The sequence below is a fragment of the Lacerta agilis genome, chromosome 13 (assembly GCF_009819535.1).
Source record: "Lacerta agilis isolate rLacAgi1 chromosome 13, rLacAgi1.pri, whole genome shotgun sequence".
NCBI lineage: Eukaryota > Metazoa > Chordata > Lepidosauria > Squamata > Lacertidae > Lacerta > Lacerta agilis.
This window is the reverse complement of record NC_046324.1, coordinates 15,912,956-15,939,161: the sequence shown is the minus strand read 5'-3', so window position 1 is coordinate 15,939,161 and position 26,206 is coordinate 15,912,956. Positions and strand designations below refer to the sequence as shown.

The following is a 26,206-nucleotide window of genomic DNA, read 5'->3' as shown; positions in this document are numbered from 1 at the left end:
AACTCCCTTGCCTGAGCAGTTTTATGACAGGAACTGTAAACACCTCAGTCTGTATTCTGCCAGAGTTGCACATTGCCTTACTGTAAAGTTGGATTCTTGCTCTCATACTTCCACCATGGTGAAAAGATTATGGACAAAATGAACAAGTGAAACCTCCTCTATAAGGTAAAGTAAAGGACCCCTGGACGGTTGAGTCCAGTCAAAAGCGACTATGGGGTTGCGGCGCTCATCTCGCTTTCAGGCCGAGGGAGCCGGCGTTTGTCCACAGACAGCTTTCCGGGTCATGTGGCCAGCATGACTACACCGCTTCTGGCGCAACAGAACACCGTGACGGAAATCGGAGCGCACGGAAATGTCGTTTACCTTCCTGCCACAGCAGTACCTATTTATCTACTCGCTCTGGTGTGCTTTTGAACTGCTAGGTTGGCAGCAGCTGGGACAGAGCAAAGGGAGCTCACCCCGTCGTGGGGATTTGAACTGCCAACCTTCAGATGGGCAAGCCCAAGAGGCTCAGTGGTTTAGACCACAGTGCCACCCGCGTCCCCCTCTATAATACTGAGATTGGAACAGTATAAAGTTACACCTAAAGTGTATTGTCCAGAAAGCTGCCATCCAAACCTAGGGATTGCTAATCCCTACGAATATCAGACACAGAACAACTCTCACACATTTGCTGAATCTATATTTATGTTGACTGCAGTTACTTGGACACAGGTGATGGTATTTAAAATATTGAGTCCTCACAATCCTCCTTACTGCAAACTTATTGATTTGTTTTCAGGAGATGGAATGAGCAAGCCTGCTAATGTTTGCCACTCAAACTTTAAGGTAAGAAATGTTTTCTCTCCCGTGTTCATGGTGTTTTCAGCTGAGACAGGATTTGAAGTGGGCACTGCTACAAACCTCACACCAACCATTGAGCCGCATTGTCACCTATTGGGTGCATACGTACATATGGTATGAATGACGTAAAAGCAGAAAGGGGAGGCTTCTGAGAATCTCAGTTAGTTAGTGGAAGTAAAATTCTGTTTTCTGTGTGTGTGTTTTCACAAATGTTAGGTATGCATGTATGTTATGTGTGCATATTATATTATATTATATTATATTATATTATATTATATTATATTATATTATATTATATTATATTATATTACTTGTTATTTTCATAAACATATGCATTATATGCACACTTTACCCCAGTTATAAGCGTTTTTGTACATAGGAGGAGCTCACTATCAGAACAGGTGGTTTGCATGCAAAAGGTTTTCTGGTCCAATCCAAGACATCTCTATTTTAACAGGACCCAGTGGTGGGGAAGATCTCTGGCTGAGACCCCGGAGAGAGCTGCTGACAATAAGAGGCAGTCATGGGCTAGATGGAGAAACAGCTTGACCTTGTATAGGGCAACACCCCATGTATCTCCAACACTCTAAAACCCTCTCCTCTCTTATCTTTTACCTTGCAGCACATGTACTGGACCATGAAACAGCAACTGGCTCACCATACCATCAACGGATGCAACCTCAGACCTGGAGACCTCCTGGCCTCTGGAACTATTAGCGGGCCTGTAAGCATTTAATTGTTGTTGTTCAGTCGTTCAGTCGTGTCCGACTCTTCGTGACCCCATGGACCAGAGCACGCCAGGCACGCCTATCCTTCACTGCCTCTCGCAGTTTGGCCAAACTCATGTTAGTAGCTTCGAGAACACTGTCCAACCATCTCATCCTCTGTCGTCCCCTTCTCCTTGTGCCCTCCATCTTTCCCAACATCAGGGTCTTTTCTAGGGATTCTTCTCTTCTCATGAGGTGGCCAAAGTACTGGAGCCTCAACCTCAGGATCTGTCCTTCTAGTGAGTACTCAGGGCTGATTTCTTTGAGAATGGATAGGTTTGATCTTCTTGCAGTCCATGGGACTCTCAAGAGTCTCCTCCAGCACCATAATTCAAAAGCATCAATTCTTCAGCGATCAGCCTTCTTTATGGTCCAGCTCTCACTTCCGTACATTACTACTGGGAAAACCATAGCTTTAACTATACGGACCTTTGTCGGCAAGGTGATGTCTCTGCTTTTTAAGATGCTGTCTAGGTTTGTCATTGCTTTCCTCCCAAGAAGCAGGTGTCTTTTAATTTTGTGACTGCTGTCACCATCTGCAGTGATCATGGAACCCAAGAAAGTGAAATCTCTCACTGCCTCCATTTCTTCCCCTTCTATTTGCCAGGAGGTGATGGGACCAGTGGCCATGATCTTAGTTTTTTTGATGTTGAGCTTCAGACCATATTTTGCGCTCTCTTCTTTCACCCTCATTAAAAGGTTCTTTAATTCTTCCTCACTTTCTGCCATCAAGGTAGTATCATCAGCATATCTGAGGTTGTTGATATTTTTTCCGGCAATCTTAATTCCGGTTTGGGATTCATCCAGTCCAGCCTTTCGCATGATGAATTCTGCATATAAGTTAAATAAGCAGGGAGACAATATACAGCCTTGTCGTACTCCTTTCCCAATTTTGAACCAATCAGTTGTTCCATATCCAGTTCTAACTGTAGCTTCTTGTCCCACATAGAGATTTCTCAGGAGACAAATGAGGTGATTCGGCACTCCCATTTCTTTAAGAACTTGCCATAGTTTGCTGTGGTCGACACAGTCAAATGCTTTTGCGTAGTCAATGAAGCAGAAGTAGATGTTTTTCTGGAACTCTCTGGCTTTCTCCATAATCCAGCGCATGTTTGCAATTTGGTCTCTGGTTCCTCTGCCCCTTCGAAATCCAGCTTGCACTTCTGGGAGTTCTCGGTCCACATACTGCTTAAGCCACTTACTTAATTAAGCATTTAATTAACCATACCCTAATTGTAATGCATCGCATTTGCAGTAGAGATGATGGGAAGCTCCACCAAATCTAGATTATAAATCCAGATATAGGGAGTCCAGTACCTGTGGATCCACTGGGCCCCAGGCCATGCCTGATCCGAAACGGATCCAGATAAGACCTTCTGATGTTTCCATGCCCAGGGATGACATAGGTACACCAGGGTTTGGAGGTGCCCCCTTCAATATTAGAAACAGCTTCCTCCCTGCTGGCCCATCCAGTATGAGTTACTGGAAGTAGGGCAGCTGGGTGATGGCTGTAGCAGGTACCAAAGCCATAGATTGCTGCACATGCATAGCACATCAGGAAAGCTGGGAGCCATGGGAAAGGCAGTTTTCATGTTTCCCAGTGCCCCTGGATGCAGTGTTTGTGTAATCCAGGCTGTAGGTGTCATAATCAAAAACAGATCCCTCCTTGCTGCCCACCACCACCTGCCTCTAGTGGGAGAGGGGAAAGGGTGGTAGCTGTTTTCCTTGCACACTGAGAGAAAAGTGCTGAAATAGGTTTGTCTCCTGTTTTGTACTTGATTAGGCGCCTTTGTGGAGGGCTTTGCTCTGTTTTGTTTAAACAGACTGTTCAGAGATTTTAAAGGCATTAGCTATTTAAAAAAAAAACACCCCCACAAACACTCTGTAAGCAATTGCATCTCTCAGAGAATAAAGGATTACATTATAGCCAAGTGACTAAGCCGTAGCACGTCAGCGGACTGGATCAATCGCTGTTTCTGGCAGAGATCCACTCTTCAGGATCCAAGAATATCCTTGATTTCCTTTAGCCCAAGTTTGGGGAACCTCATATCTGATGGGCAAATGCAGCCCTCTGGGATCCCCTTTCCAGGCCACATCCCTTGCCAGCCTTACTTTGCATTATCCTGGAGTATTTTGCCTGGTTGGAATATATTGGTAATGGATCTTCCTTGCCTGAATGAAGGATAGGTGTGTGGGTGGGTGTTTGTGAGTGTGTAGAAACTAGCTTACTGTCAGGCTCCAGGGACTCAGCTTCCTCTCCCCCCCCCCCCTTTTGGCCGTAGATAAGCAGGACAAAGCAAAAAGAGTCACTTACTATTTAAAGAGACTTTAATGATCACAGCAAAAGAACAAAGCAACTGTTATCGGAAGGAAGGTGCTCCCCATTAAGGTTTCCACCCCCTTTCCCCCTAGTCACTTCCGCGCCTTGCAACCTGATCTCGCAACCACTGTGCTTTTTGTATAGCCACCTTATCAGCTCTATGTGACCTTGGACTAATAGGCTGGGCACTTTCCAGGAAGAGAGAGTCTGTTAGCACTCTCTCTCTCTCTCCCAGTTCTTCTTCACTTTGCTGTTCACCCCTCAGTTCTTCCCAACTTTTGCCTTCGGAACTATGCCCCTCTGCAAGCCACTGTTCCAAATCTATACTGCTCCACTGCTCCTGGGCAGCTTCAGGATCCTGGTCAGGAGAAGGGAGAAGGGGAGGCTCCCACCATTCCTCATCAGAGCAGTACTCCTCAGCCTGGTCTCTGACACTTACTACTACTACACCTAGGTAGAACTTGCATTCGTTGCTCCGACCCTTTCTCTCTCTAGGCCTGTCAACTCTTGACATGTGGCTCTTGGAAGGTTGCCCCCAAAGGATTGCAGCCATAGATCTGAAATTAGTTCCCCACCCCTCCTTCAACCAGTGGGTCCAAGATGTACAGCAGCAGGACATCCGCACAGAGAGCTGATTCTAAGTACCTGTTTTCAATTTCTGCTTGAAGGATCCCGAGAACTTTGGTTCCATGTTGGAATTGTCGTGGAAAGGGACAAAAGCCATTGACCTTGGTCACGGCCAGTCTCGTAAATTTCTGCAGGATGGAGATGAAGTCGTTATAACAGGTGAGCGCGTTTGCGGGGTTGGATGAGCAAGAGTACATGTCAGGGTCAGCCTTGACACCCCAAATCCTTCATCATTTGTTGGGGACCCCAGCAGGGCCCATCAATGATGCCTGCTCTTGACTCCTCCTCCTCCTCCACCACCAATCAAAATATTTTTTCCAGGGCCAGTCCACCATTTAATTTCCCAGAATTCCCCCAACATAACAAGGCATTGTGGGAACTCAGAAGATGGGGCTGCACAGCCATATTGCTTGGTGTGTTACTGATGAGTAAGGGAACCCAGCAAAGGCCACTTTTCTGAAAGCCCCCATCAATCCTTCAGACAGCCCTTCCAACCCTATGATTCTATGAGCTGTAGTATGTGTTCTGCTAAAGATCTCCCATGTGTTCTGGCCCCAAACCCTTGGAGAAATAAGGAGCTCCCTCCATGTGTGACTTATACCACTCTTTTGGGAATCTTGGCTTAAGCAAGGTCTGTCCTCAGATAGACACATTTGCCCCTCTCCTTGTTTTCATGAAGGCAGGTCCTACAGCAAGGGCAGGAAACACACAGCCTGGGTCTGCATGCAATCTATAGCCAGATTTCATCTGGTCCTCTAGGTGCCTGCAGCCCAGCAGCCATTCAGTAAGGAGAGCCTGAGCTCTAGTTGTAGCGAAAATGACATTGACTGTTTAAAGTAGTACAATATGATTCTATGATTCTATGACAATACTGCTTTATTTTTGCAGTGCACACAGTCACCTCCTGCCTAGAGACCAAATGCACAGACCAATAAGAGCTCTTAAGAGCAATCCTCATCATATCTGTTCAGAAGTAAATTCCATTCTTTTCACTGGAGCTTAGTGCTAAGAATAGGACTGGAGCCCTGGTTGATTTAAAGGCGGGGGACTGGCAATCTTAGGCAGAAGGACTTACTCCTGAGTAAATAGCTGAAGAAAAAGAAAAGGCCACTCCCCTTTAAGAACAGGCTGCATCATTTGAGACTTTTTTCTTCAGAGAATGTGAGTAAGAGGCGACAAAATTATGCAAGGTAGGGAGAAATTGGATCCCTCAAGCATAGAGCTGGAACTCATGGTCATGCAACGAAGCTGAATGTTGGAAAATTCGGAACAGATAGAAGAAAGAGCACAGTTGAACTATGGAACTCACCGCCACAGGAGTTGGTGGTGGTCTCCAACTTGAATGGCTTTAAAAAGAGGATTGGACAAATTCATGGAAGAGAGGACTACCAGTGTCTGTTAGCCATGATGACTCTGCTCTGCCTGCATGGTCAGAGGCAGTAATGCTTGTGGAGAGAGCTCTGTTGAGAACAGGATTCTGAGCTAAATTGGCCACCAAGCAGGTTCTTTTGAGGTTCATACGTAACTTTGGAAAATGTTCCATATCTCATACCTCCGCATGTGGTGGGAATGTCCCCAAATCTAATTCTTCTGGACATCAATCATGCAAGAAATATGCAACATAACTAAGCAAGTATTGGAAGTCACCCCAGAACTGGCCCTTCTAAATATATTCCAAGATAAGAATGGCCACTCACATTTTAAAGAGCTCATAACCCACCTACTCTCAGCAACCAGAAGCAACATAGGCAGACACTGGAGAGACCTGTCAGGAATAAGCATGGACCAGTGGTATCAAATAGTATGGGAAACAGCCCTATTAGAAAAACTAACTAATAAACTGAAACTGACACGGAGACAAATAGAAGAAGACACCTTCACCCTGGTATGGCTCCCCTTTATCACATACACAGCCCAACAAGACAACAACAAGAACCTGCCAACAGCATTCAAATCAATCTGGCTAACCTGATTCAAACACACACACACACACACACACGCACCTCACAATCAAAGACAACCAACCACACCCTAGGCCCACCCCCAACCTCTCTCACCACTAAGGAAATACAACAAGCGAATAGTAAGAGAATACACACAAGTGACGCTGACACAAAATCCCACACATACACTAAGTAGAAGAACAAGAACAACAAACTTTATTTGCATAGCCTACAGGCCATTGCATCAAAAAGACACATATTACAGATACTGATAAAAAAACCCTATATAAACCAATAAAATGAGCTGAATCGGGATTCGGCACAATTAAAACAAGAATAAATGAGATCTTAATTATGAGGGGGCGCTGTTATCATTCAGCTGGCAGCCCTCAATTTCATGGCCCTCTCAACAAATCTGGCTACCTTCTCTGGGTATTCTGGTCTGCCAGGAGGGAAAACAGTATGTCCTCGGACGAGCGGCCCGGAATGGTGAGTATAAGCAGCATGATGATCTCTTCCCTCAAGTCTTTATATAAGGGGCAAGACAGGAGTACATGTGATACAGTCTCCACATTACCGACTCCACAGGGGCAGAGTCGATTCTGGAATGGTGTTTTTGAGAATTGGCCTTCAAGAACAGCGGAAGGTAGCATATCTAATTTGGCCAACGTAAAAGCTCGTCTATATTTTGGAATAGTTAAATTGGACAGGTATGCCGCCTGGGAGTCCAGGTAGGAGGGGGGAAGATGAATGTACCATGCACTGAATTTCTTAATGATGGCCAGGTTATTTTGCTGTTCGATATTCTTCAGGTGCTGGTTTATGAGTAGAAGAATACAGTAGAATAGGCATGTCCAACAGGTAGATTGTGATCTACTGGTAGATCACTGGACGTCTGCGGCAGATCACAGTAGATCATTGGGTCCCCCCAAAGAAGCTGAACAACTGTGGCCCCCCCTTAAAAAAGCTCAACATTTTACCTCCTCCCTGAAAAAGCTCAACAACTTTGACCTGATCACTGCCAGTTTTTAACTCTGTGAGTAGATCGCAGTCTCTTGGGAGTTGGCCACCCCTGCAGTAGAAGCATGGCCACCGGACCCCACCCCACTCACCATTCCCCTCCTCCCCCCCTCTTTTCTTCCTAACCTAACACTTTGTGCAACACTAATGTCTCACAACAAATGAAACTGATCTGTAGAAAATGCAACTTGAAAAGAGACAACGCACGTATCTTTGCAAACTAAGAAATCTTTAATAAAAAATATTAAATAAAAAATAAAAAAATGTTCCATATCTGAGATGTAGAGCCAAATAGCGGACACGGCTACTGTAAGCGATGCCACTTAATCTCAGGCTGATGGCTGCCGACCTGCTTATGTGAATTCGTCCTGCAATCTCCTTCAGTCCATCGCTTGCTGTGATATCTGTGATGCCTCTGGCACAACCAAGAGTGATCCTTTGCTCCTTGGCTGCCAAAAGCATCACAGTCTGTTTCCTGCTGGTGCTATTTTTAGCACACCTGGAAGCATTGATGGAGGAGGCGAACAGGACGTTTTCGGGAGCGCTCTGAAGCCCTGGCGCATAGGAAACATTTGAATATAACTGGAAGAGGCTGGGGAAGGGTTAAAAAAAATCCCAGGGGTCAGGATTTGCCATGGACATGCTGCAAGTCCCTACAGGTCACCCCAAAGTATTGGCCACAGGCAGGAACGAATCTACTATGAAACGAATGAAGTTTAAGCTTCTAGACCCCTAATTACACACACACACACCATAACTTGAAAACCATAAGGCATAGGAAATATTTGTGCACACCAGTGACTTTGACATGCGAGACAAATCCAGTACAGCAATTTTAATCAAAATCTGAGATGCAGTGGTTAATAAAATAAAATAAAATGGGGTGATCTGTCGTGAAACAACCTCATTGAAAAAGATAAGTGTGATTACCCTGACCTGGTTGCGAAGGACAGTTCAGGGCCCCCAAAATGTAAGTCCACCACTGGCCACAGGTTAAACAATACAGTGCTAGATAGCCCTGTGAGGCAGGTTCCTGAGTTCCTAAAAGTTTTTAAAAGGCATTCTTTAACTTTCCAAAAAAAGGACACAACAAGGACAGTAGGAACATGAGAATTGCCTTCAGCCAGGCCTGACTCTTTGCCCAGCTAGTTTGGTATTTTCCACTCCTACTGGCTTTTGCACATATGATGGTTTGATTAATGGCCTTGATGGCTGGTGCCAACTAGCACGGGCACATGTCTGGCCAGGAGGAAACACTTTGGCAATTCTGAATGCGGCAAGAAAATGCTAACTCAAGTTTGTGCTCAGAGAAGGCGGGAGAGCTACATGCAGCCTCCAGGCCTGAGATTGCCTGCCCCTGGTGTAAGGGAAATTGCCCATAAGCACATATGGAACACAGTTGGTGCCCAGATAAGGAGTAATGCATTGCTTAAGTCAGTTAGCAATAAAATAGAATTGTTGCCAGAAGAGCCTTTCTGAGAAAAACAAAAACAAAATAAGCACTCTGGCAAACAACCTTGGGGAATTCCTTCCTCGGCTGTGGAGCCACGATCACAAAGGCCCTGCTCCTGCCTTTGGATGACTTCTTTCCATCATTGGGCTACTGATCTTAACAAGCGAGGGAGCTTTTGTGTGTCATATGTCCTGCAGTTTTCCTCAATCCTTTTAGTTCATTTTCCTCAATCCGCTTTTAACAATTATCGTTTCCTGTGTATGTGCTTTCTCATCCCACAGGCTACTGTCAGGGAAACGGTTATCGTGTTGGCTTTGGCGAATGTTCCGGAAAAGTGCTCCCAGCCAGACCTGTCTGATCGTTTTCTTTGGAGGATATCCCAGAGGGGAGAAAGAGGAAGGAGGGACCCTGAAGATAACACTGTTGGGGATCTCTCTCCATATTTCTAAAATGCTGTGGAGGTTTCAAAATCTATGGAGAATGCTTAATTGTTGGCACTTTTATTAACAGTATTTTTTAAACAATAAACAGTGAATCTAGTTGTCTTCTATGCTGCATTCCATTAATATCAACGTGAATCTATTCGAAAGGCTATTTATGTTACAGAGAGTGGCATTTTTTGTACCACAAATTACCACATAGTTCCAGTGACCATTTTTATCCGTAAACTGGCTAGAAGATGTGGTGCTTCTGAGCAATTACTGCCTCTGTAAACAAGGACGCTAATTTTTTTTTAAAACATGTTTCCCTCTTTTATATCCATGTATACCAGAGGTGGATAGCATTTCATACATCTGATGAATGTTTACTCTTCAAGTTTAAACTACTAGTTTATGCTACCAGTAATCTGTTATGTTTTTAAATTACCACAAGAAGAATCCTTTTCCCCCCCCAACTCTGTTCACCTGAGTTTAGGGAGCTGCTCAAATCCCATGGGCTTTTGTTGTACGAATTGAGTGATTTCCCTCAAACCCATGTATAAATTGGGTGTCTGCTTTAGTTTTCCGAGTACAGGGGTTGCCAACATGGCACTCCTGGGCACCAAGGTGTTCACCAGGACCTCCTGTGGTGCCCTCAGAAATCTACAGTACACAGAGATTGTTTGCTTTTCCGGCTCAGTACCTGATGTTACTGGCTCAGCCTCTCCTACGTTGAAGCATACCCACATTTCACAGGATATCAGGATCGGACACCCACCATCCCATCTATACTGAACAGAGGAGAAGTGGCAAGAAATTTGTGGACTGCCAGAAATCTGGTACTGTATGCTCATTTAGTGAAGTATTCTCAGGTTGTGGACTGGCTCGATCATGCCAACCACCTAAGCTGATCATTGGCACTCCTGCTCAGAAAGGACTATAAAAAGCTTCCTGTTTGGGCTGGGACCAACATGGTCCTCCAAGCTGTGGTGGATTTTTGTGTGTTCCTGAGCTCTCACTATCGAATGTGTCTTATAAAGGCAAGCAAAGTATTTACGATGAAGACAAATGGGAAGAAAATGCGACGAAAGAGATAAATCAGTCATAGCTGAACACTGCCCACAAAATTAGTTCTGTCTCAGCAAAAAGCCTAAAAACTGCAGTGATAAAAGTTCCCTTCAGAAGGGGGAGCTGATCGATTTAACTCTGCCAGCTTGTGCATATGGCAGGTGCCAGTGCTACAAGATGGACAGCTTTCTGGCTCCCAGTCTCTGCGGAAAGCTATTTTCTTTGCTGGTTATTTGATGAAGTGCTGCCCCAAGAGATGGAGAGATTTGTTTTAAGGTCATCCAACTTGGTGGTGTCAGTTGTTGACTGGTGTAATGCCAATGTAGTACCTTGAATTCTTCCCCTGATGTTTATTAATCACGTATCAGAAAGTCTGTACATCCCAGGTCATCTGCTAAAGGAGCTATGGTAATTGCCATGGTTAACTGCATTTACCTGGAAGACTAGCTTACCATCTAGTTAACTTTGTCTGAATGATTTTCCCTGTTGAAATGGCTCCCCCAGTCCTCAGTACTTTGCAGAATTGTTCTTTTGTTGTTGTTCAGTCGTTCAGTTGTGTCCGACACTTCGTGACCCCATGGACTAGAGCATGCCAGGCACGCCTATCCTTCACTGCCTCTCGCAGTTTGGCCAAACTCATGTTAGTAGCTTCGAGAACACTGTTCCATCTGTGCCTATTCTTAAAAAAAGAGAGAGAGAAGAGGAGTCCCCGAAAACTCTTTGGTATCATTTCAAAAGTGAGGAATTGTAGCTGTTTGTTGGATATCATAAAACCTCCTATTTATTGCCAGTGCATTGAAACAGGAACATGATGCTTTACAGAGGGGAATTTTGGAAAAGAGCCGCCCGGATCAAAATAAAGCTTCAGGCCTGCAGCTGTCAAGTTTGCAGATTTCTACTGGCACCAAATTGATTTTTTTAAACGGTGCCAAAGGAACAGAATGAATCTCCCTCGACCGGAGTGTTCATTTAGATGATGCACAGGCTCCCTGAAAGCCCCACCTGGGATAATTTCACAGCATGTGAGAAGTGCAGGCACAAACATCTGTTAAGCAAATAGCATTAAAGCTGCATCTAATGATAGTATCAAGGGCCAGATAGCTCGAAGCTTCAGTACTTGCAAGGGCATACGTCCGGCCAGTTTATGCAACACGGCATCCCCTGTAGGGCATGGAAATTGTGCTAACAGTACATTAGCAATATCTTTACATTTTGGAATTGCAGCGAGAAAGCAGACCTTGCCCTCGGTATTGGAAATGTGGTGTGCGGCATTCATGCTTAGGTGATGGATTATTGCAGTTCCTCCTTGACCATGTACAGAGATGCAGGCAGTTTTTTTGTTGAAGGCAAGATAGATGTAATGTTTTTAGAGCAGTGGGATAGAATTGGAAGGAGCTTTACTCCATTCAGTGCAAATTTACCTTTTCCTTATTCCAAGAGAAGCCTGGAAAGAAAACAAGTTTTGCACGTTTACACCATGCCTCAGTTTAAAAACATCTCTTCCCGTCACCACGACACATGCTTTTTATGCTCACAAGAATGATAGCATTCTTCAGGAGCTCCATTTGTGTAGTGTTATAAGAATTCTAAGGTCCCCAAATATAAAATAAATAAATGTTCATAAATGCACAAGGCAAACACATAAGTATATAAACCACGTGTCTGAAATAGTACAGGAGAGCAGTCCTGAAACCATTTTGACTCTCCCAAATTGACCTCAAATATTTCTCTGCAAGGAGGAAGGAAATGGGAAAGCCTTCCCTTTGCCTTTTTGCTTACAAATCCTTTCTTAAGGGTGTAAGGTAAAGGTAAAGGGACCCCTCACCGTTAGGTCCAATCGCGGATGACTCTGGGGTTGTGGCGCTCATCTCGCTTTACTGGCCGAGGGATCCACCGTTTGTCCGCAGACCGCTTCTGGGTTATGTGGCCAGCATGACTAAGCCGGGAGTCCCTGGCCTTTAGTCAGTTGTGGGGGGATGCATTCATGCTCTCTTCCCATGTGGTGGCGCTTGCAGGACCCGTTAAAGGGCAAACCGGGAGTCCCTGGCCCTAGAGCGGCGGCATGTAGGTCAAACTCCCAGACCGAGGTTAGTGGGAGGGCATGATGTGTAGGTTTGCGCTTTACAGTCCCCTCCCACTGTACCTCTTCAACCTGCATATCCTCAGCCAGACGGGCTGAGAGGGTTGCCTGCCAAGGCCTGTGCCATGTTTCCCACTTCTGATGCTCAATAAAGTTGTGGCCAATTTGAACCCATACTTTGGTCTCTAGTCTGGTTCTTTGGGGAAGGGGTAGGCACCACAGACAGGATTTTGTGTGTGTGTCCGCAATTAAAGTATTTACCATCACAAAAGAATGGCCAAGCTGCCCAGGTAAAGCAATCAGTGATCATTAACAGATATCCTGGCAAACAGGATTTCTGCTATAGATCGCCTCCTGTGATGTATGTATGATGTATTGGGGGGTGGTCTTGGGCAATTTCAAAAGTTTATATAAGGGCTTGCGCACCATTGTTCTGGGTCCCTCCTGTGTGGTAATGAGCACCCTGTTGCACCAGTTAATAAAGATCAGGCTTACTAGCCGCCTTGCTTCTCAATATTCTCTGGTTGGCCTCTGTTATTTTCTCCTTCCGATAAGGGACCTTCTTAAGGACTCTATACGGGCTCTTGGGTATCCCAAAAGGAGCAGGTTTTTCTTATAACAGTAGCATGAAAAATATATATTGTATCTAGGAATGCAAGAAGGCAGCAATTTCTCTTCTGTCCTGCACTTTGTCTCTCTACTTATCACACGTCCCCCCCACCTTTTATCAAGTAATAGGGACCAAAAAAACAACAACATCAGAATCGAGGGGAAACACACTGCACCACGTTCACTGTGTGTATAGGAGAAGATGCATTGATATGCAATGAAGAAAGAAAGGTGTGTATGAGCCGAGGCTTTTTTTTTTTTTAAGAATTTTGATAAATGGATGACAAAGCACTTTTGCTGTTGGGAGCCATTTATTAGATAATACATCCACTACAAGGTTTCTGCTAGGTGTTCTTTCTCTGAGTGCAACTGTCCCCAGTATGGAAGAATTATTTAAGACTTAAAATTCATTTTATTTTACTTTAAAATAAAATTAGCAGAGGCACTTTGTCTCATGCAGTTCAGAATCACTACCTTGTCACCCAAAGCTTCAGCCCTTTCTGCATGTGAAACGTCCATTGATATATATATATTTCTTCAAGGGACATTTGCACCGACGAGAGGGCTGTCTTTGGGACTTGTCTGTGCGTTGAACAAGGCATTTTATGCAGGAGCATAACCAGAAACATCAGCAGATGAGGTATTTCGAATGTCCAAAATTTGCTTTCCTCCTTTCCTACTGGTCTCCTTTGTGTTTTGCCCCCCCCCCCCGTGAGAGAAAAACCTGTCTGACAGCTGTTAAAGGCAAAGGAGCCCACTGCTAGAAAAAAGTTGGCAACCCTCATCAGCAGCCACTGTTTTCTTCTTCAGCTGCTGAAGAAGGTTGCCAGCTTTAGTCTGCGTTTAACAGCAGCTTTGCAGGCAAAAAATTAGCAAGCAAAACAGCCTGGAGATGGAACCGATGGAGAAAAAAATCCACCTGCTAAATTTCTGTCAGGCTACAGTTAAAGGCAGAGGGGCCCTACCAGGAAAAAAAATTGGCAACTCCTACCTGCTAGGGTGGACCCAGGTGGCGCTGTGGGTTAAACCACAGAGTCTAGGGCTTGCTGATCAGAAGGTCGGTGGTTCGAATCCCTGCCACGGGGTGAGCTCCCGTTGCTCGGTCCCAGCTCCTGCCCACCTAGCAGTTCGAAAGCACATCAAAGTGCAAGTAGATAAATAGGTACCGCTCCAGTGGGAAGGTAAACGGCATTTCCGTGCGCTGCTCTGGTTCGCCAGAAGCGGCTTTGTCATGCTGGCCACATGACCCGGAAGCTGTCTGCGGACAAACGCCGGCTCCCTTGGCCTATAAAGCGAGATGAGTGCCGCAACCCCAGAGTCGGACACGACTGGACCTGATGGTCAGGGGTCCCTTTACCTTTACCTTTACCTGCTAGGGTAGGAATCCTCATTTAGTAGGCATGTGTCTGGCTGCAGTTCTGGATAAGCCTGAGTTGGCCTGATTCAAGTCTTAGGTGAAATAGGATTACTTAATTCCCCTACTCTCTCTGGGCTTCTCCTGGTAGAAAATGACATCCAGCCTACATAACAAAGAGTACCTAACCTGTGGCCCTCCAAATGTTGCTGGACTACAGTTCCCATCATCTCTGACCATTGGCTGTTCTCAAGGGGTGGGAATGGTGGAAGTTGAAGTCCAGTAATATCTAGAGCCAGGTTTCCCAAGTTTTTTTAGACTACAACTCCCAGCATCCCTGGCTAGCAGGTAAGGGATAATGGGAATTGTAGTCCCCAAACAGCTTGGACACCCAGGTTTGGGAAACGCTGATCTAGAGGGCGCAGGGTGCCCTCTCTTTTCAACTTCTTAGAATTACAGCGGTACCTTGGTTCTCAAACGCTTTGGTTCTCAAACGCTGAAAACCTGGAAGTAAGTGTTCCGGTTTTCAAGCGTTTTTCGGAAGCCAAATGTCCGATGCAGCCGTCGGCTATTGTTTCCAGGGCACCTGCACCAATCAGAAGCTGCACCTTGGTATGTGAATGTTTTGGAAGCCAAACAGACTTCCAGAACGGGTTAAGTTTGGCTCTTTTGTTTTTTGCGATTTGATTTGCGTTTTGGTTTTTGAGGTTTTTTCAGTTAACTTGTTTTTGTGACTGTGTGGAACCCAGTTCAGCTACTGATTGATTGATTGATTGATTGATTGATTGTGTGACTGCAGAAATGGATAAAAGCCTCCCATCCAAATCATGACTATCATCAGTGCAGGTAAGAAAAGAAATTAATTTTAATTTTTATCATCTGAAATACTGTCTTACTTATTTTATAGTACAGAACATTGATTATTGCTTTCATTTTATGGATCAATGGTCTCGTTAGATAGTAAAATTCATGTTATATTGCTGTTTTTAAGCAGTTGTTTTTTAAAAGTCTGGAACGGATTAATCCATTTTGCATTATTACTTTCTATGGTTTTGGAACAGACTTCTGGAACGGATTAAGTTTGAGAACCAAAGTACCACTGTATGTAGTTGGAAGGAACGTAGGTGTGTATGCAGTAGCTTAGCCCCTCCTGCACTGAACATGCTCCCTTAAACCTGCCCACAGAGGCGCGAAGAGTTTTTCTCTGTGACAGAGTGCTGTGGCAGATGTTGTTGGTTCTTTTTTCCTCGTTGATGGGCTGTGTCCACACCAATTTGTGGTCCCGTATCTTTTAATGCTCGTTTAGATGTGGCAGCCATTTTGTGATATGTCACACCCTGCCATGGCAGCCATTTTGTTACCGGCACCCAGTGACAGAGCTTCATTCTCTGGCACCGGGGGGCTTGCGGGCGTCACGGGGGCATGGCATGCCACCTGTGGGGGTGTGGCACCCAGCACGGGGGGGGCAGCCACGATGGCACCCCACCAGGATCTCTCTGCCGGGGCCGGGGTGCTCCCCGCGCACTCCTCTTCCTCTGCCAGTGCCGGCACCCTGTAACACTGCAAATGTGCCCACTGCCCCCCCCCCCAAGAAGCTGGCTTTCATAGTTGTCAGACATTAGGCCTCCTTCCTGTACTTTGGCAAGTTTGGCAGAGGTCATCTTGTCCAGATGTAGGCAGAAGGCAGATGGGGAAGCTTTGCAAGGGCTTCCGACTCTCAGATGTTCACAAATAGCAGTGACAAAATGACTTGGGCCCCATCTGCACCTACACACTGAAAGCAGTATCATAGCACTTTAAACAGTGGAGTTCGATAAGGGCGCTGAGCGTTGTTAGGAGACCCCCTATTTCCTTCACGGGGCAACAGAGTGGTTTAACAATAAATCCTTATTTACATGGAACTCTAGGAATTGTAGGTCTCAGGGGGAAAGGGGGGGTAACCTATTACCTCTCAACACCCTTAACAAACTACACTTCCCAGGATTCCTTGGGGGAAGCCATGTCTGTTTAAAGTTATATAATACTTCTTTAACTGTATAGTGCAGGTGGAGCCTTGTTCTTAGGCTGCTGAAATGAAGAAAGTAAACCAGGAGAGGACTTTTGTGTGAGGGGACTCTCAGTTCAGTTCTGGTACAGAAAAACACATTCATTGGCTCCAAATGTGCTCAAAATAACCTTGCATTCTAATTGTGCATCATTTGCATCTGGCTCCAGTTGGTGGATCTTGGGGATATGATGATGATGATGATGATGATGATGATGATGATGATGATGTTGATGATGATGCCTGCTCACCACCCCAATCTAGTTCAACTCCTTGTTCAAGGTATGATTCTCGCAGCTACAGAATCCCTGACAGATGACTGTCTAGACTCGGCTAAAAATACCTCCTGTGAAACTGGGAACAAGAGGGGAGTCATTCATTTTAAGATCAGCGCATGTTTGGTGGCCTATATTTTATAACTAACCAATGCCCATCTCTATGAAAAGCAGGATATATATGAAGGACGGACTTATTTATTGCTTGGACCCAGGGGAAGTGGAGGGGAAATGCAGTGTGTCTTTGGGTTGTAGCCACTCAGAGTAGACCCACTTAGATTAATGAATCTCAGGTTCATTAATTTAAATGGGTCTACTCTTGAGTAGGACTAGCATAGGGCACAATCCTCTGACCATTGGTGCTGGGCCTGCCATGGGCTTGCCCCCCTTTTGGTTTGTGTGGATATATAGAGATGCTTCCTGTATTGACTCCAGATCCATTTGCATGGATCTACTGAGTTCACTATTAAAAGAAGTAGCCAAGCAGCAGACTCTTCTTTAGAGGTCACCCACTATTAACAGAGGCTCCAAGGAAAGCTCACCTAAATGCTATCAGAGATCCAAACCAGGCATTTAAACAGATGGCTTCCTGGGGAAACAATAAATCTTGGGAACTGCAGTTTACTCCCCACACAGCTACTGTTTCCTGTGCCCTTAACAAACTACAGTTCCCAGTTACAGGTAGGTAGCTGTGTTGGTCTGCCATGTTGTTGTTCAGTCGTGTCCGACTCTTCGTGACCCCATGGACCAGAGCACGCCAGGCACGCCTATCTTTCACTGCCTCTCGCAGTTTGGCCAAACTCATGCCAGTCGCTTTGAGAACACTGTCCAACCATCTCATCCTCTGTCATCCCCTTCTCCTTGTGCCCCCCCCCATCTTTCCCAACATCAGGGTCTTTTCTAGGGAGTCTTCTCTTCTCATGAGGTGGCCAAAGTACTGGAGCCTCAACTTCAGGATAAATAAAATAAAAAAATCCTTCCAGTAGCACCTTAGAGAACAAACTTAGTTGGTCTCTAAGGTGCTACTGGAAGGAATTTTTTATTTTATTTTGTTTTGACTACAGTTCCCAGGTTCTTTGGGAGAAGCCCTGTGCTTTAAAAGTCATCGAGCAGATGTCTGTATTCTGCACATCTGTTACGACACTGGTTTTTAATCAACCTTGCAACCTACTCCAGTTACGACACAGAGAAAAACAACAAACCTTAAGGTTTCTTTATTATTATTGCCAATCTCGTAAAGAGTGCCCTCATTTTAAAATGCCAGCCCCCTCGTCTTTGACCCTCATACCACCCTGGTATCTCTGCACAGCATCTGCCTGTATTTATAGCATGTATTTGCCCATTTCAATTACAAATAACGATTTAAAACAGAGAGAAGGTGCTTAATAGAGATTATACTAGAAAAAAAAGCTTGGAAGGGATTTTCTAGTGCCTAGAGAGCTTTTGTGCTACTTGATATACAATCATAATCATTTCCTCATTAAAACCTGGAGGTCACTCCTTCGGAAGGAGAAACGACAGGGCGATGTATCGAGGCTGATAGGCAGGAAGCTATCACCAGTGTGCTCTCAGAGGGAACTACATTGCCCTTTGCATCTCGGAAAAGTTGTATAATATTTTGTGCCCTCCTCCAGGCAAAGCAGCTGTCCATGTTGTGCTCTCTCACGCAAGCTTTTGGTTGGTCCATGTGGCTTCATGATTGTTGTCCGCCTCCTCCCCTCTCTCCCCTGTCAGTCATCCAGGTGCTGCTCCTCCCACGTAGACGTCGGGATGGCGCTGTATGGGTCCATGATGACTTTTGCGCAGCGGATAATCATGACGATCAGGAAGAGGCAAAGGAAGACGAAGCATGCTAGCGTTAGTCCTTTGTCCACGTCGACGAAGACGGGTTCGGGTGTTGGTCCTTCCATGGTTTATGTCTCTCCACATCAGAGTTGATTCCCACTGCTACCCTCATTGTACACCTGTGAAAGATGACAAGGAGAGGGGACTGACTGAGTAAAGTGTCATGAAATCTATAGCCCATGTCCTTGGCTGGTTGTTGTTTTTAAGGAAGCAAGTTAAGGTGCTTATGCACCTAAAGAAACCTGCCTAGACTTGGGACTGACTTCAGAGGCTCCATCTTTGTGTCAGGACACCAAAGTGTGGGATAAGCAGCCTCATATAACCAACATGCTCAAGTCTAATTAATGCACAAAGGGGTTAATACCATAGAGTAAGCTGTTCCACCAAACTTAGATATGTCCACTTCCCTCACCTTGGGAAGAAACAGGCAATAAAGCCTATTGTCTCCCACCTGTCCCCCACGGTAACTCTACCTGAGAAGCTCTGCATGTGAGGAGGTTTTGCTGCTCCAGCTCAGCCGCATGGCTCTAACCAGCCACTCTTGAGTCCCTATACCAATAATTTAGGAACTTTCACCACTTTTGCAACTAAGACAAGTTTTACTGCCTGTGCATCCCCCCCCCCCCAATTCATTAATCTGACCTTTGAAGAATTTGTAAGTAAATGATTTTTTGAAGTCACCGAGCACGTGGTCTTTTTCCTATGCTGCAGGAAGAGGGAAACTCTGAAAATAAACTTGTAAGGGGACATTTTGGATCTCACTTTAAAGGGCATATTTTAAAGGTTGAACAGCCCATATTTTCATGCTTTACTTTGCTGCATATTTTGTGACTTTAAATCTCTGCTGGGAGAGATTTCGCTCACCAAAGAGTACTTGCTGCAAACTTGGATCTTGGTATCCAGGAATTCTCCTTTTATACCTATTTTTTCCAGCAGAAACCAAGGCCCCATCTGAACTGTGCCTTTAAATCATACCACTTCAAACAGTCATGGCTTCCCTCCCACAAGGTTCCCTAGTCCCCTCACAGAGTTATTAAAGGGGCTACACGAGGAAACTGACCTGATATACAAGATGGGCCACTGCTGTGTAAGGAATGTTTCTTTGTCATACACTCCGGATCAGGCTGAAAGGCGGTGGGTATGGCCCCTATGGCAAAAGGGACAAAAAATGTTAATTTCACTCTCCTGTGGCCTTAAAAATGAACATTTATTTCTCTATTTTAAATCTGTTGGGCTGCTATCCTGAAAATTATGAATCTCTTGTTCACATCACATAAATAGGGCTGGCATTGGATACATCTGTGAGGCGCAGAAACACGGTATTAAAACCATGTCAGCCTCAAGGATATGTCTGTCAGTAAGATATGAGGGACAACCGGTGCAAAGAATTTAAAAACAGACAAAGGTCAAACAGAAAGTGTTCCAGTTAAATCATAACTTTAGCCATCAATCAAAGTCCAAAAGACACCAAGAGGCTTATTCCGTGTTTTTCATATTAATATAATAACTTCTCTTTACACACCCTGATTTATTTTGCAAATTCTAGGATCCTATCAATATGTTCTAGCTGGGCCCACATTCCCACCAGACACTAGAGCACTATGATACCAGAGTGTTTAACAATCAGTCCATCTTCCCACGGAACTCTGGGAATTGTAGCTCTTTGGAGGAAGCCATAACTATTAAAAAAAAGTGGTATCATTGTGCTTCAAATGGATGGTGGGAATGTGGCCTCAGTGTTGCCTTTGTACAGCTCAACAGGGATGAGACCACACCTGCCATTGGCTCTAGTGCCACCTACTGTTGGCCTCCCTGGCTTGCAGCCTACCCAATGGGCACCATGCAGCAATGCACACCCCTAAGCTTACAGCATTGGCAGATACTGCACTAGTAGATGATGTCATCACTCCTGCTCCACTGATTTAAAGTCCCCCCGTCCCCCCCCCCCATAGGGTTGCCATACGTCCAGAATTTTCCAGACATATCCAGAATACTGCAGCTGCAAGCAGTGTCCAGGTGGAATTCGGCAAATGTCCAGATTCTCACTTTTTGAACTATGGCAACCCTACCCACACAATTATGTGGAAATGCAGTCGTGCAGAGGGAGACTCGCTTTGCTGTAATCCCCAAGAAACAATAGCAATCTGTCATGCACCACTCCTCCTGCTGTTTCTGTAATCCGTCCTTTGTCCCCAGCAACCAATGTGCATTTCCTTCCTCAGTTTGCAGGGGTGGGGGCACTGGTCCTGGTATGTCCCGTGTAGGACCTTAAGGTCCTCAAATAATAATCTTTTGGAGGTCCCAAGCAACAAAGATACTACGTTGGCCTCAACTAGGGCCAGGGCTTTCTCAGTATTGGCCCTGACTTGGTAGAACAGTCTATCACAAGAGACCAGGGCCCTGCGGGATTTGGCATCTTTCCGCAGGGCCTGCAAAATGGAGCTGTTCCACCTGGCCTTTGGGTTCGTTTCTGTTTGATACTTATGCTTCATTGTTTTATTGGTGGGCTATTTGAAAATGAGACTGCAGTTTTAATTTTGAATTTTGAATTTGTATTTTAATACAGTGGTGCCCCGCTAGACGAATGCCTCGCTAGACGAACGGCATTAATCTAGTGGAAGCTGCCCCGCAAGACGAAAAAGTCAATGGGGCTGCTTCGCAAGACGAAAAATTTCTGTCTTTTTTTGTTTGTTTAGCGAAAGTGCGGCTATCATTGCCGCTTCGCTAGACGAAAAACCCGCTAGACGAAAATTTTCGCAGGATGAATTATTTTCGTCTAGCGGGGCACCACTGTATGTATTTCAAATTGATTGTTTTTATGTTTTTGCTGTGATTTTAATTAGTGCTAGCCGCCCTGAGCCCGGTTTTTGGCTGGGAAGGGCGGGGTATAAATAAAATAATAATAATAATAATAATAATAATTATTATTATTATTATTATTATTATTATTATTATTATTATTATCCAGACTTCAGAGGGCTAAGCCAGCCAGGGGTTTGTAACTTTATTCTAACAAAACACCTTCAAAGAAGATCCGCACAGGCCTGCCAGTCTGTGGAGATTTCCTGGCCCCAAACTGGTGACTACAGAGGAAGTGTAATTTTTGTTAGGTATTCAGGGGTCTGTGTTTGCTTGAGCTTGAATCTGGACCAAGGATTCTGAGCCCCTGTGTTCTGATTCGATACATGATATCCAATCACAGAACATTTCAGGATTTGGACCTCTGCCATAGGCCCTTAAACTCTGAGTCATGATTCGCAGTTTGGAAGTTTAGACAGCCAATCACGTTGGAAGTGGGAGTGGCCCAAGCCTTCAGAAATGTATATAAGCAGTTGCTTTGACCCTGTTGTTGAGTTCTGCTAGTTCAATAAAGGTTCTTGCTGTTACCACTGTGTCTTGCCATGTGGGAACCCACCTACACTTCAATTTTCCCTTTTGATTTAATACAGTAAACTCAGTGCTTTTCTTCTAGAAAAAGAGGTGCCGGTACTCACCATGAAGTCATTACTGTGTTACATTTTTAACCAGTGCTTTCCCCCCCTAGAAAAATGGTGCCAGGACTGTGTATTCTTGAGTACCTTCAGAAAAAAGCACTGAGCAAATCCAGTCTTACACATTTGACTTACGAATTACTTGACATACGAATTTTTCGACTTACGAATAAAAAAAGTGCCCGCACTCCTATGAATTTTTCAACATCCGAAGGACATCCGTTGGCGGTTTTAGATGGGGTTTACTTGACTTACGAATTTTAGATGCAGTTTACTCGACTTACGAATTTTTCTGAATTTTTCGTTTCCAATGCATTCCTATGGGGAAATCGCTTTTTTCGACTTACGAATTTTTCGACCTACGAATGTGCATTCGGAATGGATTAAATTCGTAAGTCGAGGTACCACTGTACAATCATTCAAACAAACAAACTCTCGCATGTTGGAGGTGGGCATCTGAGCAAGTTCTGGCGCTTACTTACTCTAATGCTTGGTGCCTTTGCTTCTCAGCTTCGTAACATCGAGACTTCACAAAGATTCGTTCAGGCCGAGACCTGGAAGAATGGTAATACCATGTAGGTGTCATTTGTACGTGCACTTAAAAGTATGATAAATTGCATTCAATTATGAGAGTAGGGAGTCCCATACGCCCAGAGAACTTGTCATTGTGCCCTGGGAGAGGTAGAGTCCACTGAACATATTCTCCAGAGCTGCCCTTTCTATACAGATTCCAGGCAAAATCTTATAGCCCCACTTTTATCTCAGCTTAGCTCACTATCCAGAGAAAGACAGGTTTTATATTTGTTGAATAATGTTACAGGGAAAACAGCTTCCTTGGTGGCCAAATTTCTTTTTCTAGCTCTTAAGCGTCGTAAGACTAAAATTGGTTGCCTTGACATGGGTTTAGTGTTGGCTACGTTCTGTTCTAAAGTTCCTCTAGATGTTTTAGATGTTTTAATTTTGTACGGATAAATGTATTTTTTTCTGACTGACGGTCGAATAAAGAATGATGATGATGAGAGTAATTAAGGGGTGACTGACAAACATCTTGGTGACAGAGAGAATTAGCGGTAGAGCATGTCCTTTGCATGCAGAAGGTCCCGGGTTCAATTCCTGACCTCTCCAGGTAGGACTGGGAATGTCCTACCAATAACAAAGTACAGGTCCCAGGATTCTGTGGCAGAAGCCATGACTGTTTAGGAGGCCCCAATCTAACACTAGTAGCCATGCATTGTGAGAGATGATCGGAAGTGGGAGGTAAGCTGTCTTTCTGACGAACTGCTACATCATCACATATCTTCTCATTGAGGAGGAACACATGCTAAGCTAAGATTTTGAGGAAGAACACCGTGTGCAAACCATTTACCGGGTATCTCATTGGAACTTCAGAAGCCAAATTTCCATATCCATCACAGGTTTATACAAATTCCATCCCAACATTGGCAACTCTCACCCCATGCAGACTTTAATGTGAAATGAATGTTCTCATGAGTCAGTAGAAGAGCCACTTAATTATCTGCCACGTATTCAAAATTATACCAATGAATCTGCTTCTAATTTCAGTTCCAGGTCCATTAAACTGCAGGCTGGATGGTTTAATCATATTTCAGTGTCTGTAATCATCCCACTTATTAAAAAAAAAAAAATCTTAGGCTTCTCTGATTATGAAGCGAAATCCTGTTGATTGATATAGACAGGGTAGTGACTTCCACTGCCTAGAGAGAGCAATATGTTTGATCTGCAACATTCCCCAGCAAACATAATTGTGTTTTTTTTTTCTCCCGCTAAATTTCTTTCAGGAAAGAAATCAGTCTATTATATTGTTACATCAGCAAAGCTGACGGCAGCTGTGGGGTTCCTTTATCTGTAGCCCCTTTTGGGCATTTTCAATTCTTCTGTTCGGCTTCTTCTATTAGCTGTGTAATTTGCAGAGCTGCATCAGCTCTTATATGCCTCATTTAATTCATGACAATTCTCTAGCTCATTCTATCTCTGAGGCCTGGAGACTTTAAATAGTGTTTCCCCTACAACCTGTGAGGTTCCCCCCCCTTCTCCTTCTGGAAATGAAAGAGTATTTATAGAGTAGTTTGAAATTGGGAATTTCACAAATCAGTAGACTAGAGGACATTCCTTCGTGTGATGCCCTTCAGGCAATCCATGCAAAAGGAAGCTTGTTGCTTCTAAAGCTCCATCCGCACTACATATTTAAAGCAGCATCATGCCACTTTAAAATCATGGCTTCCCCCAAAGAGCCTTGGGAAGTGTAGTTTGCTAGGTTAATTACAAGACGGATTTAGAATTAGGGGGAGAGAGATGCCGCTTCTTTTGCACTGAAGCACTGGAAACAATATCAAATGAATGTTTTCGGAAAGTTACATGCGTCGGGCTCAAGTTTCAGTCATCATATTACAAAATCACCACCACCACCAGTATCCTTTAAACCATTTCCTAGTAATTTGCTAAATCAGGATCCCCTTCAATAGTTCTAATAGTGTTTGGGGGTTTTTTTAATTGCTTTTTCAGCAATTGACTTAACTTGATAATTGAATTGATGTTCCCCAGCAACAAAATGGATTCTAGGATTGATAGATATAAAACCGCTCCAGTTGAGGGTGGCTGTGTGTGTGTGTGTGTGTGTGTGTGTGTGGGAGAGGGGGAGAGAATTGTTGTTGTTTGCTTTGTATGATCAAAACAATAAAGCTAACTATTAGGATTTCCTCCTGTAATTCAAATGAGGGTGGGCTCTGTTTCCTCTCTCTGTAAATACGGGTTTTTAAACACCAAGCTAGACATGATGTAAAATGCATAGTTGCATTGAATATGTCTGTTCTTAAAAATGCCTTTTTCGGGGGGAAGATGTTTACAACTGACAAATATCCAGATCGGAGGAGGTCTTGCGGGAAGGGACTTATGTATTTCCTCCTTTGCTTCATTCTTGATGAACAGGCCTTGGTCCAAGACAAAATGATGCTCCAGGAATGACAACCTGGCATACTGGGGCACTTGCTATGGGGCCATGCACCTTAGCTGGGCCAACAAGGACCAACTCTATGCCCAGTCCCAGTGTCTACCACCTTTGTGGCCCCCTTCTTCCAGCTGCCAGTTTCTCCAGGCTTACCTGGCGTAGCACCGTAAAGGGCCAGGAGCCAAGCAACCCATATTATGTTGTAATATACAGTTACCGACTCACACTTGTGCACATGAAAGGGTTAACCTGAGCTGCAGGTGCCAGTGGGTGGAGCTTAGCAGGCTCCCAGCAGCCTTTGCTTCCTCCCTTTTCTATTTGCTTTGCTTCATCAAAGAAGCCAGAATTGCAGCTGAAGAAAAAACCAAGTGGATGGGAAAACCTCTTTAACAAGAGATTTTTATTGCCTGATTCTTTTGTAAGGAAACAAAGTTCTTTCTTTTAAGTCATTTGGAACCCTTCTTCTTCATTTCAACGCCAACCGATGAAGACTTGCTTGCTGTAACTCCTGAAAGCCTGTGAGTAAAATCTTCACTTATTTGCATAGTTAAATGTTTGTGATTTATTCTAGCCTAAGTATTTTTTGTGGGGAACATTTGTTTAGAGGTGGGTGAGGGCAGATGCAAATCATATCAAGTTTTAACGTGCTTGAAGCAATCACCATTGTGCTACCTCTGCTACAAAAGAGTAGGAATCTCTTTTCCAAACCTCTTTCTCTAACATTATAATACTGCTTTGTTAGGAGGGGCTGCTGGGGGCCGCTACACCACACTGTCGTTGCGTGCAAGTGGGCTTAACCAGTGACAGTACTGGAATGGACCAGAAAACCAATTTAGCATCTCACCATAGGCAGCAGTCCCCCAGGTTCAATCATTGGCATTTCCAAGTATGGTTGAAAATGTCCCTTGCTGCTGCCAGTCAGGGTAGACAATAGTGAGCTAGATGGACCAATGGTTAGACTCGGTATAAACACGGAAATAGTATTTTTTTAAAAAAAGATTCCATAAAATAAAATGTGTACTTCAGACAATTATTAAGAATGCCCTGCTAAATTTGCTTATAGGCCAAACATCAGCTAAGCAA

General features: G+C 44.4%; 2 protein-coding genes across 2 annotated transcripts in view; one reads left to right on the top strand and one right to left on the bottom strand.

The window, feature by feature from the left end:
• FAH (fumarylacetoacetate hydrolase) overlaps positions 1-9,521 on the top strand; it is a 28,253-nt gene extending 18,732 nt beyond the window's left edge. Inside the window, exons 11-14 of the mRNA XM_033167333.1 lie at positions 782-828; positions 1,466-1,567; positions 4,599-4,716; positions 9,255-9,521. Coding sequence (XP_033023224.1) covers positions 782-828; positions 1,466-1,567; positions 4,599-4,716; positions 9,255-9,331 — 344 coding nt within the window. The 3' untranslated portion in view covers positions 9,332-9,521. The remainder of the gene's footprint in view (positions 1-781; positions 829-1,465; positions 1,568-4,598; positions 4,717-9,254) is intronic.
• An 8,499-nt stretch (positions 9,522-18,020) lies between these two features.
• On the bottom strand, positions 18,021-19,829 carry CTXND1 (cortexin domain containing 1). The gene is made up of 2 exons (XM_033167990.1): positions 19,728-19,829; positions 18,021-18,786 (listed from the first exon to the last, which is right to left on the bottom strand). The coding sequence occupies exon 2, from the start codon at positions 18,730-18,732 to the stop codon at positions 18,553-18,555; it is 180 nt and encodes a 59-aa protein (XP_033023881.1). The 5' UTR covers positions 18,733-18,786; positions 19,728-19,829; the 3' UTR covers positions 18,021-18,552.
• Between the last annotated feature and the right edge of the window lie 6,377 nt (positions 19,830-26,206).